Source organism: Lynx canadensis, chromosome X (assembly GCF_007474595.2).
Source record: "Lynx canadensis isolate LIC74 chromosome X, mLynCan4.pri.v2, whole genome shotgun sequence".
Classification (NCBI taxonomy): Eukaryota; Metazoa; Chordata; class Mammalia; order Carnivora; family Felidae; genus Lynx; species Lynx canadensis.
In genome coordinates this window covers 121590585-121611271 of record NC_044321.2, presented here as the reverse complement: position 1 = coordinate 121611271, position 20687 = coordinate 121590585, and the positions used below count along the sequence as shown (strand labels likewise).

Genomic DNA, 20687 nt, shown 5'->3' with positions numbered 1-20687 from the left:
TGAGGACTTTGCGAAGGGCCAAAGGTCCCATCTAAGTGAGTTGGGGCAACAGTGCTTACACTTTCAAATTATTGTTAATGTAACCTCATTGGGAGCTACAGCCTGTGAAAATTCATATAACACGATCATCCCACCCCCATTTGCTGTCTTGTGTGTTTACTCCACTAACTCCTCAACTCGCATCAATGTAACATCACTCCTTGCCTAGTTCCCTCTTGTGGCTATTGAGGGCTGTTGGAGAAACATGTTGAGGAGGCCTAATGTTTCATGTCTAACAGCACTCAGCACTCGTTTGTTCCTACCACTCTTGTATTAATGCTCTCTTCAGATTCCTTGTTTGCCTTGGAGAAGAGATTGGATCTTGCCACACTTCCACTATTTCCCCCTTATGTTCAGTGAGTAGCCTTGTCTATAGTCCTCTATAATGATGAAGAATGGGACCTCTTTTCCCCATCTGTTACATCATGTTTGGGGGACTTTTGATAAGACATTAGGGGGCAAAGGATATCCTACTGGGCACACAACAGGAATAGGTTATTTATTTGTATGCAGGTTGGTCACTATCTAGTTTGAAGGGTTTATGTTTTGTTTTATTATTTTGACTTGTTTCCACTGATTTTAATCCACATTTTGCAGAAAAATGCTTTGTCTTGTTGGACCTCAGATAAAACTTTTCATCTGTAGACCTAGAATAAATAACGTTTGAAGCCACATGAACTAGTTTAAACACTAGCTGTCTGCCGCTCCTGAGAGCTACCCTGTTCCCCATCACCCAGTAAACAGGCCCCCCTTCTTTGGATTGAGCTTCGGAACAGCCTGTGGCATAGACTGGGAAGGAGGTATTGCCATCCACATTTTTAAAGCCAGAGATGAGATTGCTTTAGGGCTCGCAACTAGTCACAGACAGACATGCTCTTAAAATATATGACATATTTCCTTAGCTCTAAGTTGTACCTTTCCATGTTTTTACGAACTTGGAATGTTTCTTGAAATTTATATCTATACTGACATTTTTCCTGATAAACTTATTAAATCGGTGGTTTGTATCATGATTCAATGGAATACATATAGAAATCATAGGTAACTGGAGGAGTGGGGAGTTGGTCTGACCTAGGCAACCACATGCTGAAAATACTCAGTGTGTCAAGTCTGCTCGTTTATAATTTGGGAGTTGGGGAGTGATAGGCTCAGAGCCAATACCACAAGGGAAATATTCATATATATTGTAAGAGCAAATGAGTGAGTGTTGGAAAAGGGATAAAACATAGATTGGAGGAGAGTCTGGCTGAAGGGAAACAGTGAGTGCAAAGACCATATAGGAAGAAAGCAACAAGGAACAGCTATGGGGGAGGTAATCCCTGTAGGAGAGTGGCAAAGAAGAGTACTGGCGTGGAGAAGAAAACACTTAGGAGAGGGTCTTGAAGGCCAGAGTCTTGTAGGAATCTGACATTGTTTGATTTGTCTGACTACAGATGGCATGGAAGCTTATGTCAAAGTAGATAGCTGCCCAGAGGAACCCCAGCTACGGATGAAAACTAATGAAAAAGAGGAAGATTATGATGATGATCTTTATGATTCTGACATGGACATGGTTAGGTTTGATGGCGACAGCCCTTCTCCCTTTATTCAAATCCGCTCAGTTGCCAAGAAGCATCCTAAAACTTGGATCCACTATATTGCCGCCGAAGAGGAGGACTGGGACTATGCTCCCTCGGCCCCCACCCCCATTGACAGGTAAGCACCTTTGACTCTTGGTATGAACTCTTCCTCATTTTCAAAAAGTTCTTCCCAATTGTTCAAAACAACAAATCCTCAAGCCATGGTTGGGATTAAGTACAGATATGGAATCAAATAATATAGCCCTATTAACGTAGCTAAGTATCAGGGATACTTGTATTTTTCTCCCTCCTTCCCTTGATTAAATCTCATGAGCTGTTTTAGAGCTGGATTTTAGCCACCTGTCCCTACCTAGAACTCTGCATCCCAACATGTCATCTATTTGTGTCTCATGCAGAAGTTATAAACATCTATATTTGAACAGTGGTCCTCAGCGGATTGGTAGGAAGTACAAAAAAGTTCGATTTATGGCATACACAGATGAAACATTTAAGACTCGTGAAGCTATTCAGTATGAATCAGGAATCCTAGGACCTTTACTTTATGGAGAAGTTGGAGACACACTGTTGGTAAGTTGAGGAGGAGATACAAGGTTGGGTCAGAAGACAAAGTCTGGAGAATTTTGAGTATCTAAAAGCTTCATAATTTAGCCTTGTCTCCAATGGATATGATCGTCTAAAAATCATAAATGTTACACAGATAAATGTGGACTATAAATTTGTTTTAAAAATATGAGTATATTGGGGCACCTGGGTGGCTTAGTCAGTTAAGTGACTATTCTGTTCCAAAAGGAAGTTTCCATAATGGAAGATGCTGCAGCCTTATTGTGTAGTAGTACAACAGAAGAGATGTTGTCATTAGATAGGAGGTGATTTTCGCAGGAGGGAATGTGGCCATATATGCACATAGGTGGGTAGATTTGATGGCGGGAGGGTGAGTACTCTCTTTTCTCAGTGAAAACAGAAGCACTTGACAGTGAGAATCTGGAAGCAGATATTAGTCAACTAAGTAAGTGGGAAGGTGAATTTCTAGGAAAACCTAACAGTAATGAAGTTTTAGGGTGATGGTGGGGTGGTCCAGAGCTGATGGCCAAGAAAATTCTTGAAGGCGCCTTTGGTGCAAAAATGTGACTTTATTAAAGCATGTGGACAGGACCTGTGGGCAGGAAGAGCTGCACTGGGGTTGTAATGGGTAACTGATTATATACCCTCAGGTTCGGTGGGGGTCAGGGATAGAGTAAGTCTCTAAGAAATTTTGGAAACAAGGTTTCCAGGACCTTAAGGGGCTAGCTGTTGCTAGGGAAACTCCATTTATTATCGTTTAGTAGTCATGAGACCCTTCATATGTATATCAGGGGGCCCTAAGCTAGGGGAATGATTGCCAGCATATATCCTGGGGCAGTTGAGAGTGCTGTCATCCTAGTTGTCCCTGCTCATTCAGTGAAGAATTTTATCACCTGAGTCACTGTTTTCCTCTCAGCTGTTGGGGAACTAGGGCCCAAATGGTGGGAAAAGGCTGAAAAGAAGCAGTGTCCTCAGCAGACATTCAATTTCAATTAGTTTGAGAAGGTGCAAAGAATACTTCCTGAACAAGTGAAATAACTGTAAAGAAATGGAAAGGGGCCTTTAGTGAAAAACCTAAGTGACTATCTGAGCAGTTATACAGAAAGAACAAATGTTTTGAGCTTTATGTGGGCTCAAACCCCTACAGTATGGACATAAGGCAGCTTTTGTCTTCTGGAGATGGGCCACACTAGTTGATCCTGGCCCTTTTAAGACTTGGTCTTCTATTTCACTTTTACTTGCAGATTATATTTAAAAATCAAGCAAGCCGACCATATAACATCTACCCTCATGGAATCACTGACGTCAGTCCTTTGTACTCAGGGAGATTGCCTAAAGGTAAGTGTCACCTCAGTCATCTAAGTTCGCTTACCTGTAGATATGGATGAGGTCATAGCCTCAACAGCACTAACATTATACTGGCCTTCGCCCCAGCTGCTATGTATGATGTAGACACATCTATCACCCCCCTATCCTGTATGCTATAATTTCCATATGGATTACATCTATATACTTACCAATACACATAAGAAAATGCTATAATTTTTTGCTTTAAATGGTCATATGTAGTTTTAGACAATTATGAGGAAAAAATATTTCTTCATATTTACCTATTTACTATTACCAATGCAGCACTTCCATTCAGATCACTTCTCTTCAATCTGAAGAATTTCCTTTAGCATTCCTTATGGTGCAAGTATGCTGGAAATAGATTCTCTTCATTTTATCTTATTTGAAAATGTCTTTATTTTGTCTTCACTTTTGAAGGCTAATTTTGCCGGACATAGAATTCTGGGTTCAGAGGTGGTTTTTTTTTCCTTTTAGTACTTTCCAAATATTATTTGACAATCTTCTGGCATTCGTAATAGCTGAGTTTTGATTCCATTGAATTATTCTTCCCCTGGAGGTTATTTTTCTCTGGCTGTGATTTTCTTCATATTTATCCTGTTTGGGGTTTACTGATCTTCCAGGATCTGTACATTTGTTTTTACAAATTTGGAAAGATTGTGGTCATTATTTCTTTAAATAAATTTTTTACCCTATTCTCTATCCCCTTTCCCAGGTCTCTAATTACAAGAATGTTTGACCTCTTGGTATTGTCCTACATACCTTAATGTTTTCATCATATTTTTTTCTTTCTCCCTCTCATCTGTAGGTTGGATAGTTTCTATTGACCTATCTTGAAGTTCACTGACCTCAAACTGGAATTTCTAAGTCACAGTATACATATTTTTATTTTTAATAGATAGCCAGACTTTTGCCCCCAAATAAAGTTATAATTCACAGTCCTACCAGTCATATATGAAAGTGTAATTTCCCACATTATTGATATCTAGACATGGACAGTTTTTAAAAATCCTGCCAATCTTGTGGGTGAAAAGAGGTGTCTCAATGTTTTTTAAATTTTATTTTTAAATTTTAATTCCAGTATAGTTAAGAGTGTAATCTTAGTTTCAGGTTTACTATATAGTGATTCAACACTTCTATACAACACCTGGTGCTCATCACGACAAGTGCACTCCTTAATCCCCATCACCTACTTCACCTATCCCTCTATCCAACTCCCCTCTGGTAACCATCAGTCTGTTCTCTATGGTTGAGTCTGTTTCTTGGTTTCTCTCCCTCTCTTTTTCACTTTGCTCTTTTGTTTTGTTTCTTAGATTCCACATATGAGTGAAATCATATGGTATTTGTCTCTGAATGACTTTTTTCATTTAACATTATATACTCTCTAGCTCCATCCATGTCATTGAAAATGGCAAGATTTCATTCCTTTTTATGGCTGAGTGATAATTCATTGTGTGTGTGTGTGTGTGTGTGTGTGTGTGTGTGTGTGTACCACATCTTCTTTATTCATTCATTTAATTGATGGGCACTTGGGTTGCATCCATATCTTAACTATTGTAAATAATGCTGCAATAAACATAGGGGTGCATATATCTTCCAATTAGTGTTTTCATTTTCTTTGGGTAAATACACAGTAGTGGAATGACTGGATCATATGGTAATTCCATTTTTAACTTTTTGAGGAATTTCCATACTGTTTTCTACAGTAGCTATGCCACTTTGTATTCCCACGAACAGTACATGAGAGTTCCTTTCTCTCCGTATCCTCGCCAATACTTACTGTTTCCTGTGTTTTTTTATTCAGCCTCAGGCAAGGGAAACAAAAGCGAAACAACAACTGTTGGAACTACATCAAAATAAAAAGTTTCTGCACATCAAAGGAAACCATCAACAAAACAAAAAGACAACCTACTGAATGGGACAAGATATTTGCAAATGATATACCCAATAAGGGGTTAATATCCAAAACATATAAAGAACTTCTACAACTCAACACCAAAAATATAAATAATACAATTAAAAAAAATGGGCAGAGAACCTGAGTAGACATTTTTTCAAAGAATGGACATACAGATGGCCAACAGACACATGAAAAGATGCTCAACATCACTAATCATCAGGAAAATGCAAATCAAAACCAAAATGAGATATCACCTTATATCTTAGAAGGGCTAAAATAAAAAAGATGAAAAATAACAAGTGTTGGAGAGGATGTAGAGAAAAAGGAACCCACATATACTATTAGTTAGGAATGTAAATTGGTACAGTGTGGAGGTTCCTCAAAAAATTTAAAATTGAAACACCATATAATCTAATAATTCCACTATTGAGTATCTACACAAAGGAAATGAAAACACTAATTTGAAAAGATATATGTACTCCTATGTTTGTTGCGGCATTATTTGGATACCACATCTCTTTATACAATATGTGAGTTAAAACTTCAGTGAGCAGGGGCGCCTGGGTGGCTCAGTCAGTTAAGAGTCCCACTTCGGCTCAGGTCATGATCTCTCCATTCCTGAATTCAAGCCCCACGTCAGGCTCTGTGCTAACAGCTCAGAGCCTGGAGCCTGCTTCGGATTCTGTGTCTCCCTCTCTTTCTGCTCCTCCCCCACTGATGCTCTGTCTCTCTGTCTCAAAAATAAATAAACATAAAAAAAACTTCAGTGAGCAGTCCTTTGGAATATATTCAGGCCTGAAATTCTCAGAGTCAACTGGATTACCAACTATAGCTTACCACTGTGGTTTTGATGTCTCTATTTCTTTAAGCACTTGGTATTTTTTTCTTCTTCATAGATTTTCAGTTATTTATTATAAACATTTAATAATATCTATTCTATGTAATGGTGGACAGACCTGTTCATTTCTTTTTTAAAATTTTTTTAACACTTATTTATTTTAGAGAGACAGAGCATGATTGGGGGTGGGGCAGAGAGAGAGGGAGACACACAATCTGAAACAGGGTCCAGGCTCTGAGCTGTCAGCACAGAGCCCAATGTGGGGCTTGAACCCACGAACCACGAGATCATAACCTGAGCCGAAGTCGGACGCTCAACCGACTGAGCCACCCACCCAGGTGCCCCAGACCTGTTAAGTTCTTTTTTTCACTTTTTAAAGTTTTTATTTTAATTCTAGTTAGTTAACATACACTGTTATATTAGTTTCAGGTGTACAATTTAGTGATTCAACACTTCCATACATCACCCAGCACTCATACGACAGGTGCACTTCATAATCCCCATCACCTATTTCACCCATCCCTTCACCTCCCCTCTGGTAACCATCAGTTTGTTCTCTGTAGTTAAGAGTCTGTTTCTCTCTCTCTCTCTCTCTCTCTCTCTCTCTCTCTTCCCCTATTTTTTTTTGTTTTCTTAAATTCCACATTTGAGTAAAACCATATGGTATTTGTCTTTTTCTGACTTATTTCACTTAGCATAATACTCTCTAGCTCCATCCATCTCTTTGCAAGTGGCAAGACTTCATTTTTTTATACCTGAATAATACTACATTTTACACACACACACACACACACACACACACACACATGCACACATCACATCTTCTTTATCCATTCATCTATCAGTGGACACTTGGGCTACTTTCATATCTTGGCAATTGTCAATAATGCTGCTATAAACATAGGGGTGCATGTATTCCTTTGAATTAGTGTTTTGTATCCTTTAGGTAAATGCCCGGTAGTGCAACTGTTGGATCATAGGGTAGTTCTATTTTTATTTTTTGAAGAACCTCCATACTGTTTTCCAGGGTGGCTGCACCAGTTTGCATTTGCACCAACAGTGCAAGAGGGCTCCTCTTTCTCTACCTCCTCTCCAACACCCATTATTTCTTTTCTTTTTGATACTAGCCATTCTGACAGGTGTGAGGTGGTATCTGAATGTGGTTTTGATTTGTATTTCCCTGATAATGAGTGATGTTGAGCATCTTTTCATGTGTCTGTTGGCCATCTGGATGTTTTCTTTGGAGAAGTGTCTATTCATGTCTTCTGTCCATTTTTTAATTGGATGATTCACTTTTTGGCTGTTGAGTTTGATAAGTTCTTTATAGATTTTGTATACTAACCCCTTATCTGTTAAATCATTTGCAAATATCTTCTCCCATTGCATCAATTGTCTTTTAGTTTTGTTGAGTGTTTCCTTTGCTGTACAGAAGCTTTTTAATCTTGATGAGGTCCCAACAGTCCATTTTTTATTTCATCTCTTTGCCTCAGGGAACTTACCTAGAAGAAAGTTGCTATGGCCAATGTCAAAGAGGTTACTGCCTGTCCTCTCTTCTAGGATTTTTATAGGCTTCAGGTCTCACATTTAGCTCTTTAATCTATTTTGAATTTATTTTTTGTGTCTGGTGTAAGAAGGTGGTACAGTTTCATTGCTTTGCATGTTGCTGTCCAGGTCTCCCAACACCATTTGTTGAAGAGACAGTCTTTTTCCCATTGGATATTCTTTCCTGCTTTGTCAAAGATTAATTGACCATATAGTTGTGGGTTCATTTCTGGGTGTTGTATTCTGTTCCAATGATCTATATGTCTGTTTTTGTGCCAGTACCATACTGTTTTAATCACTACAGCTTTGTAATATAACTTGAAGTCCTGGATCCACTTTTACTGTAAAACAATTGCATGAATCTTAAACTTATAATAGGTGAAAATTTAGTTTCAATTTATTAAGAAACGTGATATGTACATATAAATTTGTAGAGCCCTTGAAATAACAACATGATTTACTAAAATGTGGTTTGTTATAATCTAATCAAGAGATTTTGTGGTTTGGGTATGGATAGGTATGAAACATTTGAAAGATATGCCAATTATGCCAGGAGAGATATTCAAGTATAAATGGACAGTGACTGTAGAAGATGGGCCGACTAAATCAGATCCTCGGTGCCTGACTCGATATTACTCGAGCTTCATTAATCCAGAGAGAGATCTAGCTTCAGGACTCATTGGCCCTCTCCTCATATGCTACAAAGGGTCTGTAGATCAAAGAGGAAACCAGGTGAGTTCTTCTCTTTCCAAGCCCTGGGTTTGATGGACCGATGATGAATATGAACTTCTAGATATTTGTTATACTCTCTCAGTGTATGTCCCCTAATAGCCTCCAGAAAAAACAGTAGTTTGCAATATTGGCCAATAAAAGAAATGAGCTGGGTTTTTCACAGCTGTTATTGAATTTAGTTTGGTGTAATAAACTTGCCTGCTGGAGGGATAGGAGAGCCTGGACTCTAGAATATTTCTATAATACTCATTCCCAGCCTAGAATTCCACTTTCTGGGGGTTCTTGGCCGGCTCAGTCAGAAGGGCACGTGACTTTCGGGGTCATGAGTTCGAGCCCGTCATTGGGTGTAGAGATTACTTAAATAAATAAAACTTAAAAAAATTTAATTCCACTTTCTATAGGTGGTCTTGCTCATTTTTACATGCTGAGCTACCACCCATATTTAGATGCCCCACAAATGTATATCATAGTGTAGCCTTCTCCCCTGGATGTCTCATCACGGGTGACTCAAAATTAACACATGTGCAGTGTCTAGCATAGCGCATGGCATGTAGTAGGGGTTCCATAAATATTTGTCGAGCAAAATACAGGAAAAGATATAAGATCTTTCAGAAATGTTGAAAATTTAGACCACTTACGCTGCTTTAAAAAAGTAAGGTTGAGTTGTCTGAATAAGAAAAGCCTAATGCTTGTCAAAAGCTCATTGCCTGGATCCAGAATAACTCAGTGCCATATTGCTGAGGCTTGACTACATGTCTATGTGGTTATGTATGAAACATAGGATTTGTACTAGTCTGAGAACATTTCATTTATTTAGGGAATAAAGCATGTGGATTTTAAAACATGTGGCACACAAATCGAAGAGGCAAAAATTTGGTCAAGTACCACCCCTGAATTTTGTTTTCATAATTATAGTTTTTCTACTAGTTTTTGAAAAAGGACTGAAATGTACCTGTATTATTTTCCAGCATTCTCCCCTCAGCATTTTGGTTTCTGTAGTGCTAGGTTATGCAAATTGAAATTTACACCTACTAGTGAAGTTCACACAGTAAGTCTTAACAAATTCAGTTAACAAGTACTAACTCCTAATTTTGGTTCATATAAAAACTGCTTTTCTGAAAAGAACTTTAAAACTTTTAAACAGAAAACTTAAGGGGCACCTGGGTGGCTCTGTCAGTTAAGCATCCAACTTCGGCTCAGGTCATGATCTCACGGTTTGTGAATTCAAGCCCCGCGTTGGGCTGTGTACTGACAGCTCAGAGCCTGGAGCCTGCTTCAGATTCTGTGTCTCCTCTCTCTGCCCCTCCCCCATTCGTGCTCTGTCTCTGTCTCCCAAAAATGAATAAATGTTAAAAAAAAATAAACATAGGGGTGCCTGGGTGGCTCAGTTGGTTAAGCATCCCACTTCGGCTCAGGTCATGATCTCGCGGTCTGTGAGTTCGAGCCCCGCGTTGGGCTCTGTGCCAACAGCTCAGAGCCTGGAGCCTGTTCCAGATTCTGTGTCTCCCTCTCTCCCTGATCCTCCCCTGTTCATGCTCTGTCTCTCTCTGTCTCAAAAGTAAATAAAATAAACGTTAAAAATTTTTTTTTAAAAAATAAACAGAAAAGTTAAGATATTTGTGTTAGTTAACATTTTATGGTCCATTTTAACTTTGTTATTTGATTTCTGTTTTCTGTTTTTATTTTTTTATAGATTGGTAGCTTTGTGGAAGGACACTTGCCTGTCGGAATTTTAGGAGAGGCATTAATCTTACTTGATTTGACTAACTTGTTTAAGAAAAACACTGAATAATCACTTGAGTCTTTAAAGAATGAAAATCCTCTAATCTGAACTTGGAGGAAATGAGGCTGCAGACTGTACCAAAAAATCAGTCAGCATTTGACTTTGGGTCCAGAAGAAACTAAGTTGGTGGGTCCAGTCACCCTCTTGCCTTGAGGGCACATCTGCTCTAAACATATACTCACTGTTTGCAGCACCTGCTCCTCCCCCCAGGCCCTGGTATGTGCCATAATAGTGACCTTAGGGAGAAATGGAATTGAGCCAAAGGATTCAGTATAGATATAGCACATGTATGCCATCACTTCGTGCAGACTGCTAATTCCTACCTAACAAGACTCATAGCATTTCTTTCTTTCAATATGTACAATTAACAGATGATGTCAGACAAGAGAAACGTCATCCTGTTTTCTGTATTTGATGAGAACCAAAGCTGGTACCTCGCAGAGAATATGAAGCGCTTCCTCCCGAATGCAGATGCAGTGCCACCCCACGACCCGGAGCTCCAGGTCTCTAACATCATGCACAGTAAGTAAAGCAGCACTTGAGTCCAGTGGGTGATGGATAAAGGAAAACTGAAGCCACCAAATTGATGTCCAGATTAATTGATATGCCAGGCAAGAGTCTTATTTCCTTAAAAATTGTTACATATGAACATACACAGTTTTCTGTAAGTACATAAATGTGATCATATAATGCATACGCTTTTGTCTTTTAGAAGATATCAAGCATTCAGAGAACTTTATTCTTAAGGAATAAATCAAATAAGACACAACTTTCATTTATCCAAATATGCATAATCCATCCTTAATATAAAATGCATGTGGGGCACTGGTAGAGCATACAACCTCTGATCTCAAGGTTGTAAGTTTGAGCCCCTCGTTGGGTGTGGAGATTACTTAAAACTAAAATTGTATTTATTTATTTATGTATTTATGTATGTATTTATTTATTTATTATTTTTCTTTTTAGTGAGAGAGAGAGAGCACAAGTGAGGGAGAGAGACAAAAAGAATCTTAAGCAGGCTCCATGCTCAGTGCAGAGCCTGACATAGGGCTCAATCCCAGGACCCCGGGGTCATGACCTCAGCCAAAATCAAGAGTCAGACGCTCAACCAGCTGAGCCACCCAGGTGCTCCTAAAACTAAAATTTTAAAAATTATTTTAATGCATTCAATTGGTAAGTTACACATGAACTACAAAGGGAATGCAATTTTAGACATGTAAACCCATTGCTAGCTACAGTCAAATTAATCAAGACTCTGTACATTAAAAAGAAATCTTTTTTTCTAGCTTTATTGAGGTAGAACTGATGAATAAAAATTATATATATTTAAGGTACACAACATGATTTTTTTATGTTTATTTGGCTGCCTCCTCCCTTTTATCTATTTCCTCCCAAACTATACCTTCCCACTAAGGATTCCATATTCTAATAGCTCATGTTAAAACGTATTTTCTCCATGATTATATAACCATATATGAACACATATATATATTGTGTTAGTCTGCAAGGCCTACCCTAACCTTTAAAGGACCACAGACTGAGTGACTTCATGGCAGACGGTTACTTCGTCACAGTTTTGGAGGCTAAAGATCTGACATCTGGGTGTCAGCAGAAGGGGCCTGTTGACTTGTTGATGGCCACTTTCTGTATCCTCACACGGTCTTTCCTCTGTGCGTGCACATGTCTGGGTACAAACTTCATGTTCTTAGGGCCACCCTCAGACCTCATTTGATGAATTACCTGTTTAAACACCTGATCTCTGAACACAGTCACATTCGGAGACACTAGAGGTTAGAACTTCAACATATGAATTTGGGGAGGAGCGCAGTTCAGCCTATTACATACACACATATATGTGTGTGTTTTATACATACACACACAAGTCAAAGTGGTCAACAATATAATTTAAAAATTTCAATCTCACTACAGGAAAATGCAAAATAGAATACCAATGCTGTGACACTTGCTACCTATCAGACTGGCAAAATGATAAGACAGTAACACAATTATTACTCGTGGGCTTGTGAGCGCAAGGGTATGCTCATGCGATGGTAGTACACAAGTAGTACAGTATTTTGACACAGATCTGATTGAAACCATTAAAATTAAAAATATATGCATTTGCCATTCTGGTTCTGGTTAAGATGGAATGAGCACATTTCACCCTGTCTGTCCCACTGGATGACTGAAATTCCTTAACAGCAGATAATTGGGGAAGGAAGCTAGAAATATTTCAAAGCACGCATATTACAAGTGAAGAAATGAATGCAGATTTAATGTAGAATATCTTTGGGTCAGACAGGGGAGGAAAATGTGTGGCTTTGATGAAACTTGAATGCTGTAGCCCTTGCTTGTTCCATTTGGGCCAGCAATTCAAAGTGGGGAGGAATATCCCACCAAACTAGGGGAGTCTCCCCCCAAACCAGGGACCTCCTTCCCTCTGTCTCCTTTCCCCTTAATACGAGGAATTAAGATGCTGTAACTTTTTGGAAACTCAGTTTTTTGGGATTTTATTTGGGTAGGTTTGGGGGTCCACACCATTTCTATCCCCTGGGGAAAACACAATGAGGGAGAGAGTAAACGGGGAGGAAACCTCCCCTTTCCCACCTTTGCCTTTAGCTTCTTGAAAATGGACCCCTGGGGAACAAATATGCCAGGTTTTATTTTTAAAAACTTAGAAACAATCAAAATGTCCCACAGTAGGCAAATGGTTAAACAAACTGTGGTACATCCACACACTTGAATACTCAGCAATAAAACAGAATGAACATTGATACACAAAACATGAATGAACCCTGAAGGCATTAAGCTGAGTGATAATATCCAGTCACAAAAGGTGGCATACTGTGTTATTTCATTTACAAGGGCATTCTGGGGAAGGATGGAAAATAGAATAGTGGTTGTCAGAGCTTGGGTGGAGCCGGAGCTTGATTCTCTGCAATGAAGGGCTCCAGTACAATGGAGTTTTCCGTGTTGAATGAGATGTTCTGTATCCTGATTGTCCTCGTGGCTACACACATTGGTGTATGTGCTGAAACTCACAGAACTGTGCTCCAAATAAGAACCAATTTTACTATGTAAATTTTTAGAATTAAATATATATACCTTTTGATCCAACATTCCTACTGCTGGGATATATCTCATGGGAGTAAAACACCAGTACATAAGGACAGATGTACAGGGATGTATTGTAGCAGTGTTTATAGTGCCTAAAACAAATAAACTAAAGTCAAAGGTAATGCCTATCATTAGAGGGATGTTTCAATATATTGTGGCACACCCATAATATGAAATATCATGAAGCCATTAAAAAGAATGGATCAGAGCTGTACCCAGCTACTTAAAGCAATTTCTGTTAAGTATTGTTGAATAACCTAATGCAGATGCAGAAAAAGTATATGTAATATGACCTCATTTTTGTAAAGTAAATAATGACCACAAGAGAGAAAGCATAGACATGTATGTATATATATGTAGAGAGTGATATGTTTTCAAGGCAATGTGATATGTTCTAATCATTCTGGGCTAGGGCTCTTTCCTCAGTATTTCTAATCATATCTCTATCACTTTATTCCCACTTTGTTTCAAAAACAAAACTATGTAAGTTATGTCAAGAAAATGTGGCAATACAAGTCTAGAGAAGGAATATATGTTCTACTTTTTCAAGTCCAATCTGACCATCTCTCTCCTACGGGGGGCATGTAGCCCATTGCATGGGATTTATTGGTACTATCGGATTTTGTGTTTCCTATTTTTTCTGAATTTTTCATTTTTTTCTCCTTTGTTGCTTTTTTGATTAAGCTATTTTTAAACTCCATCTTTTTCCTTTACTATTTTGGAAGTTATGCACACTTCTATTTACTTTTGGGGACAATTGCTCTTTAAGTTTTATTTATTTGATAGAGGGGGGAGGGGCAGAGAGAGAGGGACAGAAAATCCCAAGCAGGCTCCACGCTCTCAGCTGTTAGATGCATGGCTCAAACCCATGAACCATGAGATCATGACCTGAGCCAAAACCAAGAGTCAGACACTCAACCAATTGAGCCACCCAGGTGCCCCTGGGGAGGATTACTCTTAAAATACTGCCCTTCATACAAAGTCTGAGGTTGTTCTTTGCCTTGTTTCATTTCCAGATATTCCAGAAATATAATTGACATATAACATTGTGTAAGTTTAAGGTGTACAACATGTTTATTTGATATACTTATCTATTGCAAAATGATCACCACCATACTGTCAGCTGACACCTCCATCATGTCACATAATTATCATTTCTTTTTTCTAGTGAGAACATTTCAGATCTACTCTCTTAGCAACTTTCAAGTACATAATACAGTATTATTAACTATAATCACCATGCTGTAAATTAGATCCCCAGAACTTGTCTTATAACTGATATTTTGTACCCTTTGACCAACATCTCCCCATTTCCCCCACCGCCCTCCTGGTAACCACCATTATACTCTCTGTTTCTATGAATTCAGCTTTCTTAGATTCCACATATAAGTGGAATCATACACTGTTTGTCTTTCTGTCTCTGTCTGATCTATTTTACTAATGATCACATTTCCCTAATGATTAATGATGATGAGCATCTTTTCATGTACCCATTGACCAACCAACAGTTGGATGCTTAACCAACTGAACCACCCAGGGACACCTTCCTCTGCCCTTTTTAAAAATCAGAGGGTTTTTTTTGTTATTGAGTTTTATGAGTTCATTATATATTTTGGATATTAAGCCCTTACCAGATAAATGATTTGCAGATATTTTCTCCTATTCCTTAGGCTGCCTTTTCATTTTGTTGATTGTTTCTTTTGCTGTGCAGAAGCTTCTTAGTTTCATGTCATCCCACTTGTTAATTTTTCCTTTGTTGCTTGTGCTTTTGGTGTCATATCGAGAAAAATCATCACCAAAACCAATGTTTGTAGGAGTTTTACACTTTCAGGTCTTATGTTTAAGTCTTTAATGCATTTCAGGTTAATTTTTGTGTAGGGTGTAAGGGTTCAGTTTCTTTCTTCTCCAGATGCCTATTCAGTTTTCCCAGCACCACTTATTGAAGGCATTACCCTTTCCTCATCGAATATTCTTTTTTAAAATTTATTTCTTTTGAAAGAGGGAGAGAGAGCACAAGCAAGCGTGTGAGCAGGGGAAGGGCAGAGAGAGAGAGGGAGAGAGAGAATCCCAAGCAGGTTCCCTGCTGTCAGCACAGAGCCCGATGCGGGGCTCCATCTTGCAAACTGTGAGATCGTGACCTGAGCTGAAACCAAAAGAGTCGGATACTTAACCGACTGAGCCACCCAGGAGCCCCCTCATTGAATATTTTTGATTGCTTTGTCAAATATTAGTTGGCCGTATACTTAAAGATATATTTCTGGGCTTTTGATTCTCTTCCATTGGTCTATGACTATTTTTGTGCCAGTACCATACTGCTTTAATTACTACAACTTTGTAGTGTAGCCTGAAATCAGCCATTGTGATTGCCCCCAGCTTTGTTCTTTCTCAAGATTGTTTTGGCTATTCAGAGTCTTTTGTTGTTCCATATGAATAGTCATATTTTCAGGGTGCCTGGGTGGCTCAGTCAGTTAAGCATCTGACTCTTGGTTTCGGCTCAGGTCATGATCTCGCAGTTCGTGGGTTCAAGCCTTGCGTCAGGCCCACACTGACAGTACAGAGCCTACTTGAGATTCTGTCTCTCTCCTCTCTCTTGGCCCCTCCCCTGTTCACATGCTCTCTCTCTCTCTCTCTCTCTCAAAATAAATAAATAAATAAATAAATAACCTTTAAAAAATAAATGAATAGTCATATTTTCCATCAGCATTTAGCAAATAGCTCATTCTCTTTTGCTACCAGTTTGAAATGCTGCCTTTATCACGTATTAAATTCCCATGTATATCTGTATCTCTTTCTGGACTCTATATTCTGATTGACATATTCATGTATACCTGTGGATGACCACACCTTCAATTACAATAGACTTATGATATCTTTTAATGCTTTGTAGGGCAAGAAATTTGATTCTCGCTTAGTTGCCCTCAGCTAGAGTCTGAGCATTGCTTAGTAGATTTGTGAACCACTCTGCAGAATAGACAGGCACTTATTGAATAGATAGATAGATAGATGTATGGAAGAGGCTTTCAGAAATAATTCCCTTTATAGAAGAAAGTCACTGTTACTTTTGTTTAGCTTTTTATTTAGAAATAATTTCAAACTTACAGAACTTCTACAAGAATATTATAGAGAACTCCCATATACCTTTTACCCAAATTCATTAATTTTTTTAAAACATTTATTTATTATTAAGAGACAGAGAGAGACAGAGCATGAGCATGGGAGGGGCAGAGAGAGGAGGAGACCCAGAATACGAAGCAGGCTCCAGACTCTGAGCTGTCAGCACACAGCCCAAATCAGGGCTTGAACTCACAAACCACGAGATCATGACCTGAGCCAAAGTTGGACGCTTGACCAACTGAGCCACCCAGGCTCCCCGATTCACTAATTTTTAATATTTTTCCTTATTTACTGTATTATTCTCTTTTTTCTCCATATACTTTTATTGCTTATTTTCCAATTCAGAACAGGTTGCAGACATCATGCTGTTTTATCTCATAATACTTCATTTTGCATTCACTATGAGTACAGATATTTTTTGAAAAACTTTAACATTGCTACAATACAATTATCTAATTGGCAGCCAGTATTCCAATTGTATAAATCAAGGCCGTCTTTTGTAGCATTTCCCTCTCCAGTTCGCGGAGGGTTAAAGTCTATGACTCTTCTCGCTTTGCGACTGGGAGCTAGGTGACCAAGTACTAGCGATGTACTGTTATGGAAAGTATAGCGCTACCTCTCCTTGGGAATAAGGTAATGGGCTTAACCCGTCATTATTTTTCATCATACCACGACAACCCAAAATAATAAATCAAATGTCTTGTTCCCATTTGGTTTGCAGGCATCAACGGCTATGTTTTTGACAACTTGCAGCTGTCAGTTTGTTTGCATGAAGTGGCATACTGGTACATTCTAAGTGTTGGAGCACAAACTGACTTCCTGTCTGTCTTCTTCTCTGGATACACCTTCAAACACAAAATGGTCTATGAAGACACACTTACCCTATTCCCATTCTCAGGAGAAACTGTCTTCATGTCAATGGAAAATCCAGGTTAGCTATTTATATTATTCTCTTACTAACAGCTGTGATCCTTGCTCGCTGTTCATGTGTTCACGTGGGAGCAGATACTGAATGGTCCAAGTGATGTTAGTAATTGCAAGGCATTTTAATGACAGCAGAACATCAGGTATTTAACTTAAAGTCTTTCCTCTAAAAAGTGCCTTTACTTACCATTGCCCAAAATCTTAAGTGTGCTTACTAAACTGTAGTGGTGAATATATATTTATAGATGCAGTTACCATGTGTGAGCTGAACATGTTTCTGTGTGCTTTGTGAACACTTGTACTGTCATCTGAATACCACCGAGTAATCTCTCTTGGTACACATACCCTCAAACCACTGGGGAGCCTTTGGGATGGTTGTGGCTGTCACTTTCTCATCTTCCTTCTCCGTCCGTAACCACTGCAAGGCTTTTGACAGCATCAGCTGTCAGCAAAAACACTGACATGGCCTAAATCCAACACAGATTGTTGCTACATTCACACAGCTTAGTAACAAGTGCTAGGCCACTCCATGCTCTCGTCCTTCACACCTCTGTTGTCTGCGGGGAAGAGCATGTCAGATTGTAGTTCTTCTCTTACACTGAAGGCCTCTCTGGACATAAACTCTCAAAGGGAAATTTCTGGGGAATAAAAACCAGTCTCATCCTATATAAACATATGTTCACCTTTATACCCAGAAACTTATTGTACTTACAAGTGATGGATTTTTGTGGAAAGTGAGTAAAGAAGAACGTGGCAGAACTCCAGCAGTATCTCTGGAAGTGTCTTGTACATTTATGTCTTTGTTATCTGTTTTCCAACTAATTTTCAAACTCACTGAGGACAGAGACCTTGTTTATCTTATTCATCACTATATCCCTAATGTATATAGTTCCTGGCCTGTAGTGAGTGCTTAATAAATATTTCTTTCAATTAACAAATGAATATGTACCAAAAAGATGATAAAACATTATGTATAATATGGCTATAAATATCTAAACCAAAGAGAGAAATTGTGTGTGTGTGTATGTATGTGTATAGGCAGAGAAAAATATTACAAATAACAATATTTTATGAAGCTTTTAAACTATTTTGGTGATTACTTAAATTCTACAGACAAATTAAAATGGCTTTATGTGTCTTGAGGGAAAAAAATCCTAATGTAATATCATTATTTACAAATCTCAAGCTAAATAAAGCCCCTAAAGATTTCCTGTGTTCAGAATGGTAAAGTCTGATTCCTTTTGTCTGTTTTTTTTTTTTTTTGAGGTAAAATTCACCATTTTAACCATTTAAAAGTGTACAATTCCGTGGCAGGAGACTGGTCTATACCCGACTGACCCAGTCTCAAACTTGACTGGACATGATTTGCCTGTGGCAGAAGGTGAAGGAGGGGATTGCCAGCCGGTGTCCCCAAGGGAATTATAATTCAACGTTGTGCAACCATTACTATTATCTAATTCCAGAATATTTTTATCACCCCAAAAAGAGACCCTTTACCATTAAGAAGTCACTCCCTATTCCCCCTTCTTTTAATTTTCTCTGCAACTGTAACTATATCTCCTTTTTTATTCCAAATTTTATACACGTAGAATTTCTTATTTTTATTTGGTTATTTATTTTATTGAGTTTTTCATCAAAGAATCAGCTCTTCTTTTAGCTGTTCGATTGAGATTTAATTAATTATGCTTTACATTAATCTTTACTCGTGCATGTAATACAAAAAGATGTTCTCATTAAAAACTTTGCACCAATACAGATAAAACTACAGTCCTTCTTGGTCACTGTTCCCAATCCCAGGCCCTTCTCACAGTTTGGTGTATGTCATTCCAAACCTGTTTATGGAGTTTCATTTTCCCTTTTCTCACTCAACTACTATCCTCCTTAGGAAGAAGAAGGAAGTGGTTGTGTCTAAGTTAAAACAGTAGAATTTTAAGAGTCAAAAACCTTATTTAAATTACTCATTTCAGCTCCAGTCTTGATCTACTCTGACCCAACATCGTTTCACACCATCAAAATTATGCTTTAAATGTCATGAAATTGGGCTCCCAATCCACAAATTTATGATATAGTTATGTCCATATTTTTAGTGAAACCACATTATTATGACTATGTAAATGTTCACTATGGAATCAAATAGAATTATATTTCTTCTTTTTATAACTTGTTTAGCTGAAACTTCTAATTGTTTTACTGTTCTTGTTGTAATGTTTTCCCTTTAGTTATTCTCTTTTTTATTCAAGAGTGTTATCATACAACATATTCTTTTTCACTTAGAAACTGACCACCTGGACCCATGCATCCTCCTCCCCCAGTCTGGGCTGTTTTTTTTCTAGATCTGAAAATCAGTTATTAACTCGGGACTTTTCTTCAGCGCTGATTTCCTGTATCCCATGTCATCTTATTTTTAAATTTACAGTATACTCCTTTATTTTGGTAGAAAACATTCTCCCACCACCTCCTCAGCATGGCTGCTTTAAAGGTAGATTTTCTAAATCCTTGTATGATATAAAATGTATTTATTCTCATTTATCATCGGATTGATTATTTGCACATAGAGTGCAATGTGCACTAATTCCAAAATGCATTTGACCATAAAGACCTTTTCCATGGGTATCCCATTATCTCTTAGGTCTCTATGGAAATATACTTTGAGGAAAGTTTTTCCTTTGCCACTGTAAAATTCCTTCACTTGAATAATCTTGTTTACAGCAGAAATTAACATTGCTAGCACAGTAGAGGGATTTTCTATCATATATATCCTAAAGTCCTACTCCCTTGTGCTTACTTATCCTGCAAATTGATGACAACGGAAGCTAGTCATTGATATATGATTTGCATACATTATTTGATAAGGGAGATACTATTAGCTTCATTTCCAAATTAGAAAAGTGGAGCTCAGAGAGATCAGTTGATTTGCTCAAAGTCACACAGCTGGTAAATGGTAGAGCTAGGATTTGAACCCAGGCAATCTGACTGTAAGAACCTGTGCCATTATGTAATATAGCAATAATACCTAGCCTACATACAGTTTCAGGGATTAAGTCACTATCATCATCAAAGAGTTCTGTGTGACTATTAGGACTCCCCACTGTTGTATATGTTAATTATATTTCTCCATTTTTATTCCAATATCTGTTCATTTGTAATCACAACCCTTTCTTGTGATCACAGACAGATATACCACAACAGCGGCAATGCAAAAAAGCACTT

At 38.2% G+C, this 20687-nt stretch overlaps 1 protein-coding gene across 2 annotated transcripts in view; it reads left to right on the top strand.

Moving 5' to 3' along the window:
• F8 (coagulation factor VIII) overlaps positions 1–20687 on the top strand; it is a 127620-nt gene that overhangs the window by 51075 nt on the left and 55858 nt on the right. For both annotated transcript variants that reach the window (XM_030305332.1, XM_030305330.1), the window contains exons 8-13: positions 1473–1734; positions 2015–2186; positions 3425–3518; positions 8325–8539; positions 10694–10844; positions 17275–17484. In XM_030305332.1, the coding sequence (XP_030161192.1) occupies positions 1473–1734; positions 2015–2186; positions 3425–3518; positions 8325–8539; positions 10694–10844; positions 17275–17484 (1104 nt within the window). The remainder of the gene's footprint in view (positions 1–1472; positions 1735–2014; positions 2187–3424; positions 3519–8324; positions 8540–10693; positions 10845–17274; positions 17485–20687) is intronic.